At 48.5% G+C, this 21,232-nt stretch overlaps 1 protein-coding gene across 1 annotated transcript in view; it reads left to right on the top strand.

Moving 5' to 3' along the window:
- Positions 1 to 2,879: 2,879 nt before the first annotated feature.
- LOC122376467 overlaps positions 2,880 to 21,232 on the top strand; it is a gene marked incomplete at its 3' end in the record, with an annotated part of 28,860 nt that continues 10,507 nt past the window's right edge. Inside the window, exons 1-25 of the mRNA XM_043356346.1 lie at positions 2,880 to 3,009; positions 3,452 to 3,718; positions 4,090 to 4,158; positions 4,589 to 4,763; positions 4,983 to 5,101; positions 5,325 to 5,390; positions 5,667 to 5,799; positions 6,118 to 6,251; positions 6,441 to 6,497; positions 6,719 to 6,866; positions 7,145 to 7,248; positions 7,680 to 7,736; positions 7,982 to 8,159; positions 10,435 to 10,571; positions 11,929 to 12,063; positions 12,366 to 12,437; positions 12,718 to 12,892; positions 13,350 to 13,471; positions 13,630 to 13,695; positions 13,992 to 14,124; positions 14,401 to 14,534; positions 14,767 to 14,823; positions 15,047 to 15,194; positions 15,479 to 15,585; positions 15,944 to 16,000. Coding sequence (XP_043212281.1) covers positions 2,916 to 3,009; positions 3,452 to 3,718; positions 4,090 to 4,158; positions 4,589 to 4,763; positions 4,983 to 5,101; positions 5,325 to 5,390; positions 5,667 to 5,799; positions 6,118 to 6,251; positions 6,441 to 6,497; positions 6,719 to 6,866; positions 7,145 to 7,248; positions 7,680 to 7,736; positions 7,982 to 8,159; positions 10,435 to 10,571; positions 11,929 to 12,063; positions 12,366 to 12,437; positions 12,718 to 12,892; positions 13,350 to 13,471; positions 13,630 to 13,695; positions 13,992 to 14,124; positions 14,401 to 14,534; positions 14,767 to 14,823; positions 15,047 to 15,194; positions 15,479 to 15,585; positions 15,944 to 16,000 — 2,944 coding nt within the window. The remainder of the gene's footprint in view (positions 3,010 to 3,451; positions 3,719 to 4,089; positions 4,159 to 4,588; positions 4,764 to 4,982; positions 5,102 to 5,324; positions 5,391 to 5,666; positions 5,800 to 6,117; positions 6,252 to 6,440; positions 6,498 to 6,718; positions 6,867 to 7,144; positions 7,249 to 7,679; positions 7,737 to 7,981; positions 8,160 to 10,434; positions 10,572 to 11,928; positions 12,064 to 12,365; positions 12,438 to 12,717; positions 12,893 to 13,349; positions 13,472 to 13,629; positions 13,696 to 13,991; positions 14,125 to 14,400; positions 14,535 to 14,766; positions 14,824 to 15,046; positions 15,195 to 15,478; positions 15,586 to 15,943; positions 16,001 to 21,232) is intronic.

The raw sequence follows: 21,232 nt of genomic DNA on the forward strand, positions 1-21,232 counted from the left end.
GGCTGTTTGCTCACCTGGGTCCGTTCGCTGGAGACTCCTGCTCGCCCGCTACCGGCTCCGTCGACCGGATCCGCCTCGGCGCGTCGGTCACCGTCGGCCGGTCAGGGGTGCCACCGACTGTCAGCCGGGGGAGCGCCGCCCCACCTGGAGTCCCGCGCCACACTGACCGCTCCGTGCGGCGAGTCGGTCATCGGAGCCGACGCCGCGCACCGTCGGCGATCCCGGCGCGTCGGAGGCGGTCCCGGCGCGTCGGAGGCGTCGGACGGTCAGCGACTGATCCTCGGCGGACAGAGCGACGGTGTGTTCCATGACAGAGAGAAAAGGTCAGCGCTCAGGGAGATACCTACGCCCGGTCGGTGGAGTGACAAAGGAAGCCTGTCGGAGACACATGTCAAACAAGGGGATATTTCACCGGGAGGCCGACACTAACTATTATAAGAACATATGACACTTAACCGGCTTCCAAGGGACATGGAACGTTGTTCGATTGTTGGATGAACGAGTCCAAACCATCCGCCTGGAAACAGATAAACGGCTATCGACTGGAGCGAGAGGAAACTCAAGAGCACTGAGGCCGAGAGTTCGAACCAAGGTCAACAGGTGCAGCCTTTCTAATGGGGTCGTGAAAGAGTGGAACGATGGCATGATAACTGTTGTTGGAACGAAATCATCGTTCATTTATATCCAAGTATCGGTGAAACAGTATATGTATATCTGACCCATTGGGCTCGGAGGGTTGCGACTAGCGGAGGGCGCGCGAGGATTCTGGCGGAGACAGCCGAAAAAGCTGGGCCGTAATCATGCTGCTGTGATGGAATACAAGGCAAGAAGCCGTGTGCACTGTGCACTTTCAAAAGTAAAATGGATTTAATTTGAATGCAATTACTGGAAATTATTACTTGAGGGATTTCAAATATGTTTATATTTGTTTTACAGTTACAGGCACTTCGCTGTGCCTTTGATGCGTGCACGTATGTAATGTATTTGGTGAGGCCGTCTATGCAAGCCATATAGCGTCTGTCTTATCATCCACGTTGGTACGGGGACCCGCAGTTGCTACTGTACAGGGTGGAAAGTAATTACGCGAACATGTATTTTCTTACAATTTCGCCCGTCAGTGGAGATTTTGTATGAGCGCGGGCTGTTATGGAACATGACTGGTCGTGTTTGTTGTCGCCTCATCTAACAAAAGTGACCTTACTTTGAAAAATGACTTGGAAGGTCTACGACACCTCTCGGCTTCGAGTGGTGCTGACGCCATACGCTGCTCAAGACCAAAATGGGCAAAGAGCTCAATTTGAAGTTGCCAGGGAAAGCGTTTGTGATTATTTTGGCTGGATTGGTGCGGAAGGGACTCGGAACGGTCTCGGCACCAGCATTACTCAATTACACGTTTGGCTGAAGCATAATAAAACCTAAGAGGACTTAAAAAGCAAAGCCGTTGGCGGCAGTAAAACCTCGGCGAATTCAGGCGCCGAATGGGTGGTCACCATTTCCGCGACCAAACGACAACAGTCGACCCGAAAACAGGCGAAATGGTTTACTTTGGCAGGGTACCCGATCTAAGATATCACGATTCATACATAAATCCGTGAAAATTCGAAAATCAAGCCGTACAAACAATCGAGATGGCCAAAATTCATGAATTAACGGCAGGATTGTCAATTTAAGTTTTCTAAAGACCGTCAAACCTGAACAGAGGAGGACAGGCAGCTGGCTTTGTGGTTGGGTGAGACATCTTCGAAGCTATTTCATCCGTCAAACCTGCAGAACAACGCGTTGGGGGCTGCTGATGCGTCCGACGTCCCACCCGTCCCAACCTTCAAACATCCGGCAAAGGAACACACATCAGCGTGTTATGAGCGCCCGGATGGTGTTAGAATTGCATGTAGTGACCAACAAGGCCACCAAAAATAAAGTATACAACTAGTGGAGCATCCTTCCAGACGAGTCTCTTTATCTAATCCATCAATGCACCAAAAGGGGCAAAATGATTGAGCGCACTTTTGTGCCCGACGCAAAGAAACTCTTCTTCATGATTGATAAAGTCCTTCCTCTCACGGCCAAAAAGACGCAAGACTGGTGCTTTGAGAACCCGTTCTTCTTCTGGGCATATAATGGTCAATCTGGGAATAGCCCAGACCTCAATTTGATCAAAAATATCCAGGCGACTCTTCAGGAGAGCGTCTAAGAGCTGCTAGTAGCCACCAATATCGATTGCCTCACCAGACAGCTCCAGGAGGCGTGGACTAAGCTTTGGCCAACAGAAGCCAACAGTGCTTGACATGCTCATGTCAATTACGCCTGAACGCCTTTGTCAGTGTATCGCACATAAATAGGAATATATGAAAAGATGAAATTTTCATGTCACCGCCGCTTTTTCCATTGCTATAAGACGAAAAAGTATGTTCGCGTAATTACTTTCCACCCTGTACACGAACCCCAAGTCTAACAGTCTGTCCTGTCCAGTAACAACCGATAACATTGATATCGACTGCCAGTCCCTGTACAAGAGCAGCTGAGGTTTCCTGTGAATACCTTCTGACAGTTTATCGTTGTTCCCTGTGAGGGTGCTGGGACAATTTACTCAGGGTCGCTGTACAGTAGCAACTGCGGGTTACTGTACTTATTTCAATCGCTGGTTTCAAATGAGGCTTAAATCTGTAAAATCGACACCGGCCGTGGTGTTGAATGGCGCCGTCGTCTCACCTGTTTGATAGGTTCGCTGACAGCTGGGAAGTGTGAGCGTCAAAACACGCCGTAACAGCCGGCGCAAACACTCGCTGACAGAGCTACTGACAGCCTCTGACGGAGCCGAGATGACAGGTGGGTGTGTGTGTAAGTCTATATAGGGGACCGAGCGGTGGCGCCCGCGGCCGCCCGCAGCACCGTCGCGCCGCGCCAGCTTCGCCACCATGGCTGGGGGGCACCACGTCGCGCTCCTCTGCTCTCTGATTATCGTCCTGGTCACCAGTGTCGACACCCGGTTCGCCGGCGGTGTGGATCCCGGTGAGCGATACTAGCGAGCAGCTACCGGGTGTACCCATTGTGTGGGTGGTGTCGTCTCCAGATAAAGAGACAGACAACGCTGGGCCCGCGCTCGGTGCTCTGCTATGTATTCTCCGACTCCGTCTGCTTGGGTCGGGTATTCCGTGGCGACTTCTGTCTAAAAAAGAATCAAAATCAAAAGGACGAGAGAGATGATAGCTGAAATTCCAAGGTGTAGTGACAGTAAATGGCTGGATATTTTTTCTTTGTCATTATTTGCAAAGCTTCTCGGGTATGATTTCTCTTGTCGGTGAATTATAAACGCTTGTGCTGCTTATCGTTTGTTTTTTCTCTCTTACCTTCGTCTGTCTGTTTTTCCGTCAGATAAGATAAAGGTATTCTTCACTAAAAAAGTATTTCTTTTTATCCTCGGTACAACAATGAGCACATGTGCCATTTCCAGGCTTTGCTCACTATCCACGAGACAAGTCTGACGGTTACGCGGCCAACGGCCTTCTCAAGCCCAGTGTGACGCCAAGTCAGCGCTCTGCCAAAGCCCTCCCCGGAGTAAAGGACAACGACCCAAAGTCGACCTCTTCAGCCGACGGACGCACACCGCTGCGTTTGACGCCAGAAAAGAGTGAGAGCTGCGACCGACACCGACTTAGAAAATGTGGCACACGCACTGTGCATCCAGACAGAGCCCGCGGTGGTCTGATGGCTAGAAACGGTTAGTGCGAAAGTGATGTCGGTATTCTTTGAATGTAATATATTGAATGTAATTTTTGAGTGTAATTGTGCGTCACAACAGGAATATCACGTGAATGCTCATAGTTTCCGATAAGATGACAATTTCTTCGAGCACAATACCACATATATTGTTCAGTCACGATATTTGAATCACCGGGTGAGCACAAAATAGCTCTACATAATGCTATACCTGAATAACTTTTGGTATTTATACCAAAAGTTCGTAGGTTCGTATTTGTACTTGTAATTTAGCATTTTTGGTATTTGTAAATGACTGATAAATATTAATTAACCTTGTATCTATGCAATTATGCGTTACACCTTTAGGATCACAATGCATCCTCATTTCAGCTCTGATGCCAAGAAGCCGTCCCGGGAGAGTCGTCTTCATCGATGCTTCAATGGCAGCCATCCCCAAAGGTAAGGTATCTTCTGCTGCTAGTCTCTACTTACTTCTCTACTTTAACAACAGACAAGTAATCGCCTGTATCTCCGCTGCGTTGTTGAACCAAACCCCCGCCGTCCAGTAGCTGGGACACGTAGCGTCAGACCCAGCGCCGGGTCGGGGCCGCCCGAGGCAGCCAATCAGCGGCCGGGAGTGAACACACCGCCGCGGGCGGTCTGCGGCCCGGATTGGACCAGCAGGCCCGGCAACAGCGGCGGCTGAGCTTAGCGTAGCAGGAGGGGACATTGGCAGCATCCCTTGTGTAGACTATAGAGACAAAGCAACATTTTGTAAATAAGCTCGATTTTATTTTATGGTAACAGGATCGTCACTAATTGTTTAAAGTTCGCGCACAAGTGTGTTTGCCTATGTAATTTGAGCATACGGCTTCAACGTTTTCCCCAGGGTTCAACATCCGCGGTCGTTTGCGGATCTCGCGGGACGCCGGCTTTTTCACGTCTGACCTCAGTCAGCTGTCTAACCAATGGCAGACGGTGGATGCCAAAAGGAACGCCGAATGTCCACAGAAGTGCTTGGAGGCTGGCTACTCCTATGCAGCAATGCAGACGCAGACAAACAGGTCAGTTCCGAAATGGTTACCACGCACTTTTCAGTTCGTTTCACAGAATGCATTTTTTTTTCATTGCAACACTAGACATCTGCGTATTTTACTGAACCAGCCTGTAACGTTTTTTTTTTCCGAACTGCTTCCACACAGAGCCCTTGTTTGAACTGCTCAGCTGCCTTTGTTGATTGCTGTGTTTCTCAAAGTATGACCGTGATACTACGATGCACACAGAGGCTGGTGCAAATGTGCTCGTCAGCTGAACAACATTGCGCAGGCTACTCGAAAAGAGGTGATGAGGGGTGACATCCAAGTGCTCAATCTTCAAGCAATCAAACAAAGAAGACTGCAAGGTTCGTAGAAGCTGATCAGTTGCAATACAGTGACGTATATACCTTCTGTTGACTGTTACTCCTTTACGTATCCTTCTATTTCATTTCGTTTTTAAGCACACAAGTGTGAAGTGAAGACATCATGTCCAACTATTTTTTTTTGTGTGTGTAGAAATATATTTTTAGAAAAGCTATTTTTAGGTCAGGCAGAACAGCATTAACAATCCATTTGATTCGTTTTCAGTCATCCAGCTGGCAAAACTTCACAGACAGGTGGCCATTGCTAGCTACAAAATCATCATAAAGAATCGTAAGTCGTCATTCGCTAAGGAATCATTTCATTTTACAATTCTCACCAAAATCATGCTGGGTTAATTTATGCTGAATTTGGTAGATGCCTGTGATCACACCAATATGGAACTGGAATGTACAGAAAGAAATCGTTAGGCACGCTTATAAATGCATATGTATAAGATTGCTTGAGAAACAAGTTTCATATATTGTTTCATATATTGTTTCATAAAGTCTCATATATTGGATTTGGAATCATTGAATTTTATTGACTGTGCCTCGCACGTTATTCCAGCGAAGTGGTACCGCTTTGTGACCGTGACTTCCGTGCCAAGCGCATACGGACTGCGGATCGGCATGACGAGATCCCCGTCAGTCTGCTTCAAACGCTGCGCTGCCAGCAGCTTCAACTACGCCTTCTACTCCGTGTAAGTCATCTGGAAAAGCTCCAAAGATTGATGTTACCAAGGTGAATCACGTGGATAGGGATGAAGGCTGTAAATGTGTTCAATGCGGTGGTAAGTAAGGTGGTAAAGGTGGTAAAAAGGTGGTAAAGTAAGGTTCTGTGAGTCGCTGGGCTGAGGGAGGGGGCACTCCTGGTCACCTATTAATGGGTGGCGGTGTAGTTAGAAAAAAAATGCTTCCGTCCCAACTCTGCTGTTCTGCCGTCTTGCCATGCAGACCTGCCAAGCCCGTTATCGGATCCATATTGTATAATACCTCACTGCTATACGATTTGTTTCCAGCTATGGCTGCTTCTGTTCCAACGATAAGAGCGACGTCAAAGTGATCCGACCTCAGTACCGCAGCCTGAAATATTTCGCTGCCGGAAGGACCTGTCTCTTCTACATTAGCAGAGTCAACAGGCTCAAGCCCTCAGGTAAGGGTAGTTGTGAGTATTTCTCGGTAGTCAATAAACACAGTGTGTAAAGCAAACGCATCGATGTCTAGCGTTATTAACAGCAATGTTCCAGGAAACTGTTTTATTAAAATATTGACGCATGCTGTAGCAGGGTATGCACGAGTTAAATGGATATAAACTGAAACGTATTGACTTAATGATCCACAGGAACAGCGGCAGTAATCAAAGGACGAAAGGGTTACCTTATCTTACGGTCTCCAAACGGTGAGTACTGGATAAGTAGTTGTGTCTATGCATGTCTTTACTGGGGTATGTCGTTGTAAAGTTACGACATTTTGACGCTTTTTGGACACATTAGTGAAACTATCTGCTTTCCAGTGCTTCTGGAAGCTACCCTTCCAAATATTTGTGATATTGTCCTGTTAAAAAAAAAAAACGTTTCACCCAGTCCAGTGCAATAACACTGGATGTGCGTTGTCTGTCAGGCCGGGTGCAGACGGGCCGCTTCATGGCCGCCAGTCTACTCCAGAGCCAGGCGTGGCGCCGTCTGCCGGCCGTGCCGCCCCTCTTCTGTCTCCAGATGTGTGCCCTCAGAGGGTACACGTACGCTGCCGTCGGCAACAGCGAAGATCCGTGAGTAGTGAAGCTTATATAGTTTGTAACATGTCTTGTTGCATGTATTTTGAAGTTCAAAATAATGCAGATAAAATTCAAATTTTAATAGCCACTCTTATAGCAGAAAGAAACGTCGAGAAAAGCTCCCAAGTTTTTTCAAGTTTTTCTTCTTCAGGACATTTCCCATGGCCTTAGCGACAAATGGAGCTAAAATGAGGCGGTAATTTTCCAGTGGCAGCCCTAGCAGATCTCTTGCTAGCACAATAATTAAAAATGCCTGCTATTTTTGCTCTCAGAACATGTGACTGCGCAAGAACTCCACCAACAAATTTGCTGTTCCGGGTGTGGAGAAGTGACAGCGACAAGCAAGTGTTTATGCTCAGCGGCCTTCCAAAAGCAGGTAAGGAGCCAGATTAGGCTGCATCGCTCAACACGGCCTATGTGCGCTCAAAGCCATTCAGACCTAAAATCATACTGCACAGAGAAACGGAGCAGGGATCGTCAAAACGTCTGAGAATGTTTGGGAGGCGCTGCATAATTGCGTGTGTCAGACGTGCTATGATTAAGGATTTAGAAGTGACTAGAACGCGGCTGGCACTTGCTTCATATTTTTTTTTTTTACTTCATTAACTTTGTAATTCGGTAATCCATGTGAGTGACAGCAGTAGTGCAGGTGCTCTAATATCTTTGTTTTGTTGCATTCCTAAATCCCTTTTAGCCGTAAGCATCTGGATTTGCCGGACTCCTCTATGACCGTGTAGGGCCCCTCAGTATATGACAGGAAGCTCGACGTCTGTTGAAAATGCTCACCATCGGCCATTCCGCCTACAGGAAAAATGACATCGGTAACCGTCATGAGAGGCAGTTTCCTCCAGTTTACTTTCTCGGGTGAGTTATCTCTCTCATCTTTTACCGATGTCAGAGCAAACTATTCCATCCGTTGACCTATTTCCGGTCTCTATCGACAGAATATCACTGTGTGTAACCAGACGAGTTGGCTGTTGGAAAGGCTTTTGGAAAGGGCTTTTCTGAGCGAAAGATGTTTTAAAACTCTGTTTTAATTGCCTTGCCAGCTGTTTGCTCCCAAATGTAATATTGTGCCTCTGCGGCTGACCATATCTGTCTCCTTGCAGGGACGTCGGCGGCTCGTCCGATCGTGCTCTACCTGAGGTCGGCTCCTCCTGCCGGCTGGACGTTCCGATTGCCATCAGGCGGAGACAGTTTCCCTCAAAAGTACCGGCTCCTCGCATACTGTCCACTCATGTGCAGAGCACAGGGCTTCCCGTACGCTGCCGTCCGCTTCCAGCCCGCGTAAGTAACGATTGCTCCTCAAATAACTCGTTATGTAAGCTCATACGTGCAACGATCGGTGCATCCCATTTGTACTAATTGGATGCAACATACATATGCAATATCGCAACGCGAGGATTAGCGTCAATACAGCATTAACTTGATTAAAACACGGGATACATTATCATCATTAACCGTTGATAATATTTTTGAAAGAGCGTCTACTTTCATAAACATGCTGGCAATTCACGTAGTTTTAGCGCATGTACTCGTAAAGTCAACCATTTTCCGTTCAGAAAGGTTGAAAAAGTCGGAAACCGAATCAGAATGCGTTGGCACTTCAAGGATGGTGTCCTCCGCAGCGAACTGGCGGGTAGGCTGTGCCGCAGTACACTACTGTGCGGCGGGCCAGCCCACCAGTGCCCTTAGTGCTGTAGCGCGTTTTCATGCCTCGTGCTGCCAATGTGATTTGCGAACAGTGAGTTAGTGGCACATGACATTCTATAGTGCGACTTTTGAATTTCCCAGAGATCTTGGGTTTCGGATAGCTCTTACATATGCATGACCGTATAAAGAAGAAGTCTTCAACCACAAATAAACTTGCGATAACGTTGGATATAAATTTTATTCACGATGTCAACAAGTATCAAATGGGCTACAGCGCTGGTAGGCTGACCCGCCGCACAGTGATGCACTGCGGCACAGCCTACCCGCCAGTCGTCCGTCCGGACATCAGCCGGCGCATCACAGTGATGCAAATGGGGTTCACGAGTGGCCATAAATACCCAAAAGTCAAGTTTACCAAATCGGGTTAATTGCGACATGGCCGAGTAGACAAATGTTTGGGGCATCTGAAATCACATGGTTTTCATGTTTTTGTCAAAACCGGCCTCGTGTATAATCGTCAGAAGTCGTGACATTTTCTAGGTCGTAAAATGACGGTCAGACACTCGCAAGTTCAAACGCCGCTGGTTTGCGTTCATTTCGTACAAATTGAAAAAATTATGCATGGGAATGATCCCCAAAGCCTTCTGCTTCTAATGCTGGGTCACAAAAAGCCGTATCTCATTCGCTTTGGTGGTAATCTGACTATTTATCATCATGTTGCAATCGCAGTTTTTTACTAAGAAAAAAATGCTTTCGTTTCACCTACAGCACTTAACACAGTGTGTGCCCGTTAGTCCACCATACCATAGCCTTCCCTAATCATTTCTGAGTCACATCGTGAAAGAATTAAGGCGCTAACACAGGGCTGACTGGCGCTACAGAGGTTTTTGTCCGGGCGGTCGGGTGCCGCAGTGGGCGCGCAGTGGGCGGGTGGGTGCCGCCGCGCGGCGTCCGGGCGGCACGGCGGCGCGGCCGCCCGGGCCGCCCGCTGCGCCGCAGCACCCGACCGTGCCGGACGAAAACTTCTGTAGCGCCGGTCAGCCCTGTGCTAGCGCCTTAATTCTTTCACGATGCGACTCAGAAATGAATAGGGAATGCTATGATATGGTGCACTAGTGGGCACACACTGTGTGAAGTGCTGTAGGTTAATTGAAAGCAAATATTTTTGGTAAAAAACTGCGGTTGCAACATGATTACAAATAGTTAGCTCACCGCCATACCAAAATAGATACGGCTTTGTATGACGTGGCATTAGAAGCAGCAGGTTTCGGGGATCATTTTCATGTATAATTTTTGCAGTTTTTATGACATGAACGCACGCTAGCGGCACTTGAATTTCAAGTACCTGACAGTCATTTTACGACATCGAAAATGTCTCGACTTCTGACAATCCTACGAGGCCGGTTTTGACAAAAACATTAAAATCATACTTTTTCAGGCACCCCAAACATTTGCCTGACTGACCATATTACGATTCATTCGATTAAGTGAACTTAAATTTTGGGCCTTTTTCGTATTTATGGCCACTCGTGAACCCCATTTGCATCACTGTGCGCATGAGGCTGGGAGTTTACTGAGTGTGTCCGACTTATAAGCACTGAGATCCGAAGATTGTGTATAAGTTTGTGGATATCCATGCCCCATGTTTATTTCGCATGCTTGAAACTGTCCATATGCTTAAGCTGTTTGCAAATAACCTAAAAGATGCTCTAATCTGGAAGTGGCTTTTCTCGATAAGGTGTCAGCTTGTTTCTCTCTCGTCTTCAGTCTCCATTTTTAGTGTCAAGTGACTGCTACGTTTTCCAAAAGCGTGTATTTCTGTATGTGACGGTAGTGTCGTGCAGTGTAGTGTTCCGCAGTGTAATTAGTGAGCCTGGGACCTCCTCCTTACTGTTATGTTTGCCGACAGCGGGTGCTCGTGTCTGGGCCCGGCCGAGGTGGACGCCGTGCGTTCCGACACCAGCAGCTCTCCTGACGGCGCCTCACCAGACAGCACCATCCAGATCATACAGCTCGGATCGCTCCAGGGTTCTGCCTTCCCCAAAGGTGAAGGACGTTCATTTGACATATTGCATTCACATTACCACGGAGACTGAAAAATACGTACACAAAACGGGAGTTCATGCCGGTCAATCAACTGGTGTAGGGGTGAAGGACGTGGGCACTCTGTAAGCGTAGGTGGGTATTTTCATTTTTTATGCATTGCATAATGCAGACGTGTATGTAGTTGAGAGGTTCTAGTGCATCCGCTTTTGGTCGTCCTGCTCTCCTCTCCTGAGTGAGCGGCTACGAGTAACCCTAGAAGATGAGTAGGCATCTACGAGCGTGAGCTGAGCAAACTTCAGTTAACCCGCGAGTTGCTGGGGGGGGGGCGTTAAACGCCCCCACTTTTTTCGCCGGGCCATAGCATAAAAACGGCGCGCCGCAGGCGCGCCAAATTTCGGGTACCTGTAGGGAATTGATTGAAGTTTATTGTGACAAAGTTTAAAAAAAATCGGTCAGAAAATTTTTGAGATATCGAGGTTTTAGTGACGTCATGATTTCTGAGTTTTCGACCAAAAACGGCATATGTTCAAAAAATCATATAAAATCACAGAATAGAGATATAGACATGCCGTAAACGCCATTAGACTGCCAATACCATGGTCAATCAAATGGCTATCTTCGATTATTGATTATCGTTCCGCATTTTCCATAATCTTGAACTGAATCTTGGCAATTTTTCGTGACTCCTTCACGACCATGATACATGAATTTCTTAAATTTAACTTTTTGAGCCAAACACGTACACATATGATAAAATGAATGTCACCATCGTGTTCTACGCCCCAAATTACCCATAAAACATGTGTCACAGGCTGCGAATATCAGTTTTGATTTTCGGGGATATGTGCCTACCCGGTTGACCTGACCTTGACCCTGACCTATGCTTGACTGACCCCTACATGGAGCTGACACTCTTGTAGGCCTTATTAGATGGATTGTGCACCGTTTTCACAGCGTTTATGGCGAGAGGCGCCCATTGCGAAGTCCTGAAGTCCATGCCACTGAAAGCCCGATTTCAGGCGTTTGACCTGACCTTGACCTGACCTGTGACCTCAAAATTCGACTTTAAAATACTCATCTGAAGCGTCTCGTCGCGCTCTTTCGTTTGCCGCCTCGTGCGTTTCGCTGCGCCTATTGGTTCTCGAGTTATCGGCTGGGGGCGTTTAACGCCCCCCCCCCAGCAAACGGTGGGTGGCGAAATACCCCAGCAACTGCCGGGTTAAGTAACTGTGAAGGGTTTAATGGCTGACGAGTGTTTATCGTCGTGAGGCACTCTTTGCAAAACACTCGGCGCAGATGCAGGAAAAGGTGGTGATCATTAAGTGATCGCTGTACCTCCGTCGGCGTCCTGTTGCAGAGCTGCTGGTGCTCGGCCGAACTTCCAGCGGGGATCAGTGGTCTTTCAGTCCCCGATGGATCACCATCTCCATCAGACTCGGAGCTGGCTTACAGGGCTCGCTGGAATTGGAGGGGCAGACGAGATCTGTCAGCGGTACGTAGCTCAACCAATATGCCGTGACCACACTGTCAGCAGTATTTACTATGTAGCTGTATATACAGGGATGATGGACCTTTACTTAATATCATAACACGTTAATGTAAAATATCATCTAAATCAATATAATATAAATATTTAGATGTTTTTTATCATAACACAAGTACAATGATTCAAAGCGAGAGATGAGATACTCTTTACTTCGAACAGCGGTCTTATGGCCTTGGGTCTTATCATATTTTATATACTATCCACGCCTAAAAGAAATTACTTAACCGCTGCATGTTGTTTTTCGGCAGTGCTTGCTTCTGGTATCCCAATCAAGACTCCTCCCGTTTTCATCGATGCTGGGGCGGCATTCGTTCCAAAAGGTACGTCTTTGTACGTTTTGTGGAAGTGCTCGTCTGGCCACCATTTCCTGGCTACTTATTACGTCTCGTGTGTTGTGATTTTAGGTTTAAAAGAACAACGGGTCAAAAGTTGAATGCCTAATAAATTTTCGCCGCTTTGTTTTAGTTCATTGTTGTCCTTCTTTGGTTTCTATTAATAATAAAAAACATAAGATATGCGTGATTACTATTCACTGTAAAAACTGCGCCTAACGACAGCTTTCAATAACAATTTTCAATCACTCTGATCGTATTTCCTCAGGGTTCAACATCCGCGGTCGTCTGCGGATCTCGCGGGACGCCGGCTTTTTCACGTCTGACCTCAGTCAGCTGTCTGGCCAGTGGCAGACGGTGGACGCCAGAAGGAACGCCGAATGTCCGCAGAAGTGCTTGGAGGCTGGGTTCTCCTATGCAGCGATGCAGACGCAGACAAAGAGGTAAGCTTAAATTGTTACAAGGAGGACCAGTGCATGCGTTCGTACCAAATAAGCCACCTATGGAAAATTGTTCCACTGTTCGAAATTATCGTGTTGTATTTTCCAATCCACATATCAATGCTTACTGTTGGACGTTTTCAGCTCATATTCCTAGTTACGAAAAACATCGAATGAAAAAATTACCGAATATAAATACATTCCACATGTCTCCTCGTCGGCCCGCCGCTGAAAATCTTGACTCGTGGCCAAAACTCGCGGCGGTCACGGGACAGTCCACCCGCTGGCTGCGGGCGACCTTGACCTCCGACCAGTGAATCCTTAAAGACTCTCGCCATTTTAGCCCTATTCATTCTGTTTGACAATAGCAATGCCCCAATAACAATACCACGATATGAATTCTACAATTCGTCATCCATAAATCAATTGACAATTTAATGCTAGCTAACGTCTTTTTCAGAGGCTGGTGCAAGTGTGCTTTGCAGCTGCAAAATATAGACAAATACGCCAGGAGAGATAGCGTAAAAACAGGGGACATTCAAGTGATCAGTCTACGGCGTATAGGAGAGAAACAACTTCAAGGTAGGTCAACTGGCCGTACCTAATGGATAGTGTATTTAATGGCTCAATGTTGCACAATAAATCACTAACATATGTTATGAGCTTTTCCACGAATTTAAAAACTGGAGGAACTGTGCTCCCGTTGTTTGCTGTCTCACGGCCCACGTCATATTCCACAGTCGCGAGGCTGGCTGAGTTACACAGACAGGCCGCGATCAAGGCCTACAAAATGATCATGCAGAATCGTAAGTTATTTCTGACATCTCCCGTAGATGACATCAATAATTTGGCTTTTCCGCTCAAGTAAACGTCATTTTTTAGGCTGTAGCAAACCGGCTGTATTTATTGAAAGAAGTTTATGAATATTAAATACCAATAAGCTTCAATACTTATACCTAAATATAGCATGAGCTGTGAATGACGCTGATTACTTTAAACTAAAGATACAATTTTCGCACTGTGATATGTTAATCGGCGGAAAGAATTGTTTCACAGCAATAATGTAAAACGTTTGTAACAAAGTAAATGTGTATGTTTTCAGCTAAATGGTACCGTCAAGTGACCGTCGTGTCTGTGCCGAGGACGTACGGACAGAACATAGGCATTGCCAGCAACCCGGCGTCCTGCTTCAAGGGCTGCGCCACGAGCAACTTCAACTACGCCTTCTACACAGTGTAAGATGAGATTACTATTGTCTACCATGCGTTTAATGTGTTTAATGCGTATTTTTACATGCATGAACAGCAGCCCATGCTAATAAGAGATGCGGTGATAGTTATATGGAAGTGTTAACTGTTATTAGGCATATACAGCAGAGACATGTCTATGCTGCGTCGTTCACTAACACCACATGACGTGGCATGCCTGTTGAGGAGATCATTTTGAACGTTAAATGAGATAGGCTGGTTGGTCGTATTTACTTTTATAATACAATCGCACGTTGTCCACAGTTATGGCTGCCTGTGCTCCAACGACAAGAGCGACGTTAAAGTGGTCCGGCCCCGGTACCGTAGCCTGAAATATTTCGCCGCTGGAAGGACCTCTCTCTTCTACATCGGCCGGGTCAACAGGCTCAAACCTTCAGGTGTGTCATGAATTGATAGTACGACTGGCAGCAGACTGATATATGTAGTTCCATACTTGCCAATCCGCGAGGAGGGAGGCATGTGTCTGGCATATAGTAAATTAAGTGCATTGTTTTTTTTTTTTTTTTTTTTTTTTTACAAATGTATGCCGAGCCGTTCGGTTTGTTGTCCACGTTCGTTTCGTGTCGAGTTGCATATATTTGGTTAACATATTCTTTGTTTAATTTCCAGGAAATGTGAACATTTACGAAGGGCCAAATGGCTTCATCGTCGCACAGTCTTTGAAAGGTACGTAGAAAAAGCTTCTTGATTTCATGGGGTTGATGTAATATTGCCAAAGACGTTATTCAAAAGCCATATTGGAAGGTATTTCTGGTATAATGAAGCCCGAGGATCGTGTTGGTCCCAATAGATTATGTACGAATGGTGTATACCTTATCTGTTATAAGGTCTATCGCCTTTTGTGTTTGAAAATACACACCGCTGATGTCTTTTGTGCGTTGTCTGTCAGGCCGGGTGCAGACGGGCCGCTTCATGGCCGCCAGTCTGCTCCAGAGCCAGGCGTGGCGCCGTCTGCCGGCCGTGCCGCCCCTCTTCTGTCTCCAGATGTGTGCCCTCAGAGGCTACACGTACGCCGCCGTCGGCAACAGCCAAGACCCGTGAGTAGCGAGTCCATGCGAGCGTTGGCATTTGTATGTGGTGTGAAGGTGGCACCGACCGATGCCTTCAATCAGCTACTGCCATCCGGTCTTGGACCCGAGCGCTGCAACCGATAATGCATCCGTCGCGGACTTGCCGTGCTGTTGGGTTTATGCCTCAACATATGTCATCAAGCAGAACTTTGTGTCTGTTTTTTCCAGACCATATGCTACGAAACCTACTCCAAAACGATAAGAACATGAGCTAACTAGGTAGGTAGATAACTCAGTACTTTATTTTTCAGTACATGTGACTGCTCAAAACGATCTCCAAACGAAGCAGATCTCTTCCGAACGGCGAAGAGCGACAGCGACAGACAAGTGTTCTTCCTGAAGGGACTGCCGAGGATAGGTGATGAAGTTTATAGATTTAGCAATTTCAAGTGTAAAATTCTTTAAAAAACAGTTTCATGATCATTGTCAATGTTCAGTTACGGTGCTTATGTCACATGCTAGCCGTGAGGACATTAAAAACTCTATTTTTATGAAGTGAGGCTGGTCTTTAAGACGATTTTGGCATGGAATGAGAAAGCAGTTTTGCAGAAAACTTAGCATGAGTCTTGAGCAAGCCATGATAAATGTTTTTTATCTGCACCGTCCTTTTATTTCACGGTCATGCACACCGACAAAGGTCCCGCCTTTCAACCGCGCCTTGTGACCTGTAAGGTCTCAACAGAAGTTTGCTAATTGTACCTTGGCTGCATTTCCAGGAAAAATGAGCCTAGTCTACGTAACAGAGAACAGCTTCCTGCAATTCATATTCTCCGGTAAGTTGTCACTGCTATCGCATGGCCTTGATTGTATGTACTCAGATGCAGTTTGATAACGGGTCGCCTTCCGTTCTGACCAGGGGTGGATAATTGTGCCGAGTTGGGGCAGAACGAGTCTTCCTAATTCAATGCCGGCTGCGCCGGCTTGGCTTTGGAACCGCACCAGACGGCGGAGGTCAAGGTCACTGCTAGGGCGGCGGCGGATTTGCTGCGCCCGTGCAACCTCAACTCGGCATATTTCTCCACCCCTGGTTCTGACTTCTAGGCGGCTGCCGGCTGGGATTGAACCATTGTGATTAACTGATTCGTTTCTGTCTGGGGAGAGGAGTCTACTCCTCTGCGGTTGTCTTCCTCTTACTACCTCTGTGTTGAGATATTCTGGCTGGTAAGTGGACTGTATGTGTACCTACTGTGTCTGAAAAAACGTTGGCCGAATTACGTTAGATAATAGATATGGTATGACGGCCGCTAGGCCGGTCGAGGCCCTCTCCCAGATGCAATATGACACGAGTTAATTGTATTCACCGTGAGCACCACGGTAGAGAAGAACAAGATATACGGTGCCAAAAATTAACAATGCACAACGAGGAACTATAATGCCCAATAATCAAGATCGATATGCCCAGATATGTTCAATATGCCCAAAGTTATAAGTTTGTGGGGGACAAGTTAATTCGGACGGACACCAGAGTGCAATGGAGTCACCCGCGGATGACTCCGTCTGGTGTGGTGTCGGGGTGCACTGAGTCGGCAGCGAGTCCGAACCCACCCGTCACCAGAGACGCGTCGTCCCGTCAGAGCCCGTGTGCAAGGGTCGGCAATCTAGGCCGTACCTACGGGGTGGCGTTCCGAGCGCGACTGGTCTCCGTCCGGCGCGGCCGCCTCCGAGGTCGGCTGGGCCGCGCCCCGGGCTATCGGCCGGCCGGCACACACCGCTCGGGCCGCCTGACCGCCCGGTCAGTGAGTGACGTCACGAGCGGCGGCCAGAATAGCGGGCGCGCTTACATCTAACAATAAACAACAGGGGCTGAGTCGCTGACAACAAGTAACATTCTCCCCATCTTGAAATGCACGCTGCATTTCAACAACTTCCACACAAACAAAATTAAACATCTTCTCATAGGTACTCAAAAGAGAAGTCAGGCACTCCCCATCGTATCACATCCCACTACCACTCGGTTGGTCCGTACGTGGGTCCATCGCCATCACGATCGCACTGACGTCGGTGTCGCTTACGCCTCTGGTTTAAGCGTCAGCCACACCGGGAATGATCCAGCGTCCGCCACCTTTTCATAGCCGTCCCGATTTAAATGGATGCCGTCTTGCTGGTACCACCGGTCGCAGCCCATAAGGCCATGGCGTTTGCGTCCCATCTTGCGGGTTAAGGCCCGCCCCAGTGGCAAGACACGGGCGACCGGGTCCAGCTGGGCCTTGAGGAGTGTCCGCTCCAGATGGTAGGCAGCGGTGGCCTCCCCATCAACCAGCTCCAGAGCTGACATGGCGAAGTGGTCAGAGTCTGATGGCAAACAAAACACTCTGTCAGCTGTGTGACACAGGTGGGTCAAGCAAACAAAACACTCTGTCAGATGTGCGACACAAGGTGGGTCAAGCAGTGGGCATCAGACAAATTAATCCATGGGCATTTGTAAGGGAAAATCGGTAACGATAGTCGGCAGCGATGCCGAGCTGTAAAGGCAACGATGTGAGTCATATAAGTGGGCAATATAAGTTCTGAGAGCGGCATATTTCAAATAGCTGTGATTTACATAAGCGGAGAGCTATCTCCGTCTCGAGTCACTCCATCTCTCGCTGCCATTTGCTCAGTGCATGGATTACAACAGCGTCAGGCGGGTGACCATTAGGCCGCTGCAGGTAGCTTTAAGAGGAGGTTTTGACCGGTATCCAAGTAGTCATTAAGACCGATACCCGTGCCGTCCTCTTCCGAGCCATCAAAGACTATCCGAAGCTTCCCATTGCGGTGGAGTCCACGATGTGGAAGATAAAATGCGTGCGAAGGGTCGTTTTCAGTCTTCAACGCTTGGGTCGGCGCGGTGACTATCCCGTCGCCAGTCCCAGGCTGGTTTGGGCCTGCTGATGCTATTGTAGCCGCCCGGTCACGACTCTTCTCACACACAGTGCCAAAAGATTGACTGTGAGTGTTGGACTCTTCTTTTGACTCAGGTGGACTCACTGTGGGCTCCCCACCGTGACAGTTGTTCCTGGGTGGCACCTCATTGGAACTGTAATCGAATGGTGGTATGGGTTCAGTGATAGAACTTGCCAACAAGTCAGTGAGTTGGGTCTCGTACTGGACAACAGCCTCTTCACCTAGTCTGTCCTTCATACGGGATGTGCGCGCCTTTGTAGCGTCAAAGTTGGAGATTGGTCTGGCATCTGACCTCCACGTCAGCCCCATCTGGTACCGTCCTTCTGATTCGTTCCACGTCGGCTTGGGTAGATCAGGTTCTGCGACGGCGTCTTTCTCTGGTATGATTCCGATGGTTTCAAGATCCCACATCTTCTCCATGCAGAGACCATGGAAGGTGTGACGGTCTGACTGGTCTGAGCGGTGGTCTCGGTGGTGGCCGTGCAGCACGTAACCAAAGACAGTGTCGATGGCTCGAAGTCTTTCGTCAAGTTCGATCTGATCCCAGAGGACAACGTCGTACAGTTGGTCAATGCCGATGAGTATGTCGACTGGTCCACTTCTGAAGTCATCAGCCATCTTTTCGGGTAGCTGAAGAGAGTTGGGATAGTCGCTGCTGGATGACAGCGCTGAGCAGAGCCGATCTGTACTGTATAGCTCAAGTTGTACTGGGTCGTCTCCGAATCGGCTTTGCAGGTTGATCTGGACTCGGTGGTATGGCCGAGGCTCTTCCAGCTTTTCCTGAAAACCCACACATGCGAATGTGTCAGTTCTCAGGATCGGAAGACCGAGATCCTCTGCCAGAGATGTCCTTACATAAGAGGTGTCTGACCCGCCATCCAATAGCACTCGTACCAGCCGGTGTCCTTTCGGGCCTGAAGCTTTTACCAGGGCGGTTTGGAAGAACTGATTGTTGTGCCGGCTGATGGCATTGTAGCGACAGCTTCGTGGTGTTGAGTTCAGGTCAGTCCTTTGAGCTGAGTCGACTGTTGGGCTGGTTGCAACCATTGATGGCTGAGGAGATGAAGACGGGAATGCATGGGGAGCTATCCCCGTTACACTCTTTGGGATTTGAGGAGGTGGAGACGGGAATGCATAGGGAGCTATCCCCGATGCCGAAGGTGCTGCTGATGTCTCCCGTTCCCCGCGATGTAGAGATGAGTGATGATGCTCCTGACACAGTGGACATCGTCTGCTCTGACAGTCACGAACTCGATGAGGTCCAAGGCACTGGAAGCAGAGTCCAGCCCTCTTCACGACGCTCCATCGATCCTCTGGTTTCATTCGGTGGTACTGGTCGCATTTTGCAAGGCCATGTTGTCCCTGTCCACACGCTTGGCACCTCCATTTAGGCTTAGTCACCATCTGAACCCGTTGAGAACTCAGCGTGCTAGTAGCTGACTTAGTGGGTGACTGGTGAGAACTTTCTGCATGGTTTGGCTTTCCCCTCTGACATGGGACCTGGGAGGCCTCTTCACGCAAGTTCATCTCCTCGTGGAGGTAGATTATGAAGCGGGAGAACTCTGATGACCCGTCCTCAGTAGGGGCTGTTTTACGAGATCTGGCCCACTGCATCCTCCATGTCTCAGGGATTTTGCCCTTCATCACCGGTAGAAGCAGCTCGCCATAAGAATCAGAGGGCGTGTCGAGGGCGTCCAGTGCTCGAACGTTTGCGGTGAGGTCGTCTATGAGACGCCGCAACCCTCTCAGGTCATCAGGATTGGACACGGCAGGCAGAGCAAGCAAATTTGCCATCAGTGTGTCCTTGCTGATACCGTCCTTTCCGAATCGGTCTCTGAGAATGTCAATAGCTACCTGGTAGTTTTTGTCGGTTGTGGCGAGTCCCTGAATGGACCTGGCGGCTTCTCCCGTCAAGTGTCCTCTCAGAAAGACGAACTTTTCAATGTTGGAATAGCTAGCATTGCGGTGGACCGCAGATGCATAGAGCTCCCAGAATTCAGGCCAGGCAAGCAGGTCGCCGCTGTATTTAGGGAGGTGTAGGTCAAGTTTGAAACTGCCGCGCTGATCCACACTGGGCTGAGGTGTGTCTGTCTTATCCAGTCTTTCCAGACGCCTTTTGGATTTGAAGATCGCTTCTTCAAGCTCAGAAACGTGGCTAGAGTCATCGGGGACCTCATACTGTTGTAAGGCCTCTCCTAGCTGCTCCAGCGTCGATAGCTGTTTCTCGCCTAGGTGTATCAGGTAAGCAAGGTCGTCGGAATCAACATCAGACGCCTGGTACGCGGCTTTCAGCTTATGAAGACCTTTGGTCGCCTTGGCTCGCTCTCTGGACCGATTTTGTTTCAACGTCTCGACCTTTTGTGCCTCCGACATGGCTCCGCTATTCGATATGGGTTATGGAAAATGATAACCGAAACAACAAACCTAGACCAAAGGATTTGAAATGCTACGCTATTGGTAATAGGAGAAAACAATAGCCGATAAGACAAAGCTAAACCATAGGATACAGTTATCCGGCCCCTGGAGGACTATGTTGAGATATTCTGGCTGGTAAGTGGACTGTATGTGTACCTACTGTGTCTGAAAAAACGTTGGCCGAATTACGTTAGATAATAGATATGGTATGACGGCCGCTAGGCCGGTCGAGGCCCTCTCCCAGATGCAATATGACACGAGTTAATTGTATTCACCGTGAGCACCACGGTAGAGAAGAACAAGATATACGGTGCCAAAAATTAACAATGCACAACGAGGAACTATAATGCCCAATAATCAAGATCGATATGCCCAGATATGTTCAATATGCCCAGAGTTATAAGTTTGTGGGGGACAAGTTAATTCGGACGGACACCAGAGTGCAATGGAGTCACCCGCGGATGACTCCGTCTGGTGTGGTGTCGGGGTGCACTGAGTCGGCAGCGAGTCCGAACCCACCCGTCACCAGAGACGCGTCGTCCCGTCAGAGCCCGTGTGCAAGGGTCGGCAATCTAGGCCGTACCTACGGGGTGGCGTTCCGAGCGCGACTGGTCTCCGTCCGGCGCGGCCGCCTCCGAGGTCGGCTGGGCCGCGCCCCGGGCTATCGGCCGGCCGGCACACACCGCTCGGGCCGCCTGACCGCCCGG

Source organism: Amphibalanus amphitrite, unplaced genomic scaffold (genome assembly GCF_019059575.1).
Source record: "Amphibalanus amphitrite isolate SeventyFive unplaced genomic scaffold, NRLGWU_Aamphi_draft 002152F_arrow, whole genome shotgun sequence".
NCBI lineage: Eukaryota > Metazoa > Arthropoda > Thecostraca > Balanomorpha > Balanidae > Amphibalanus > Amphibalanus amphitrite.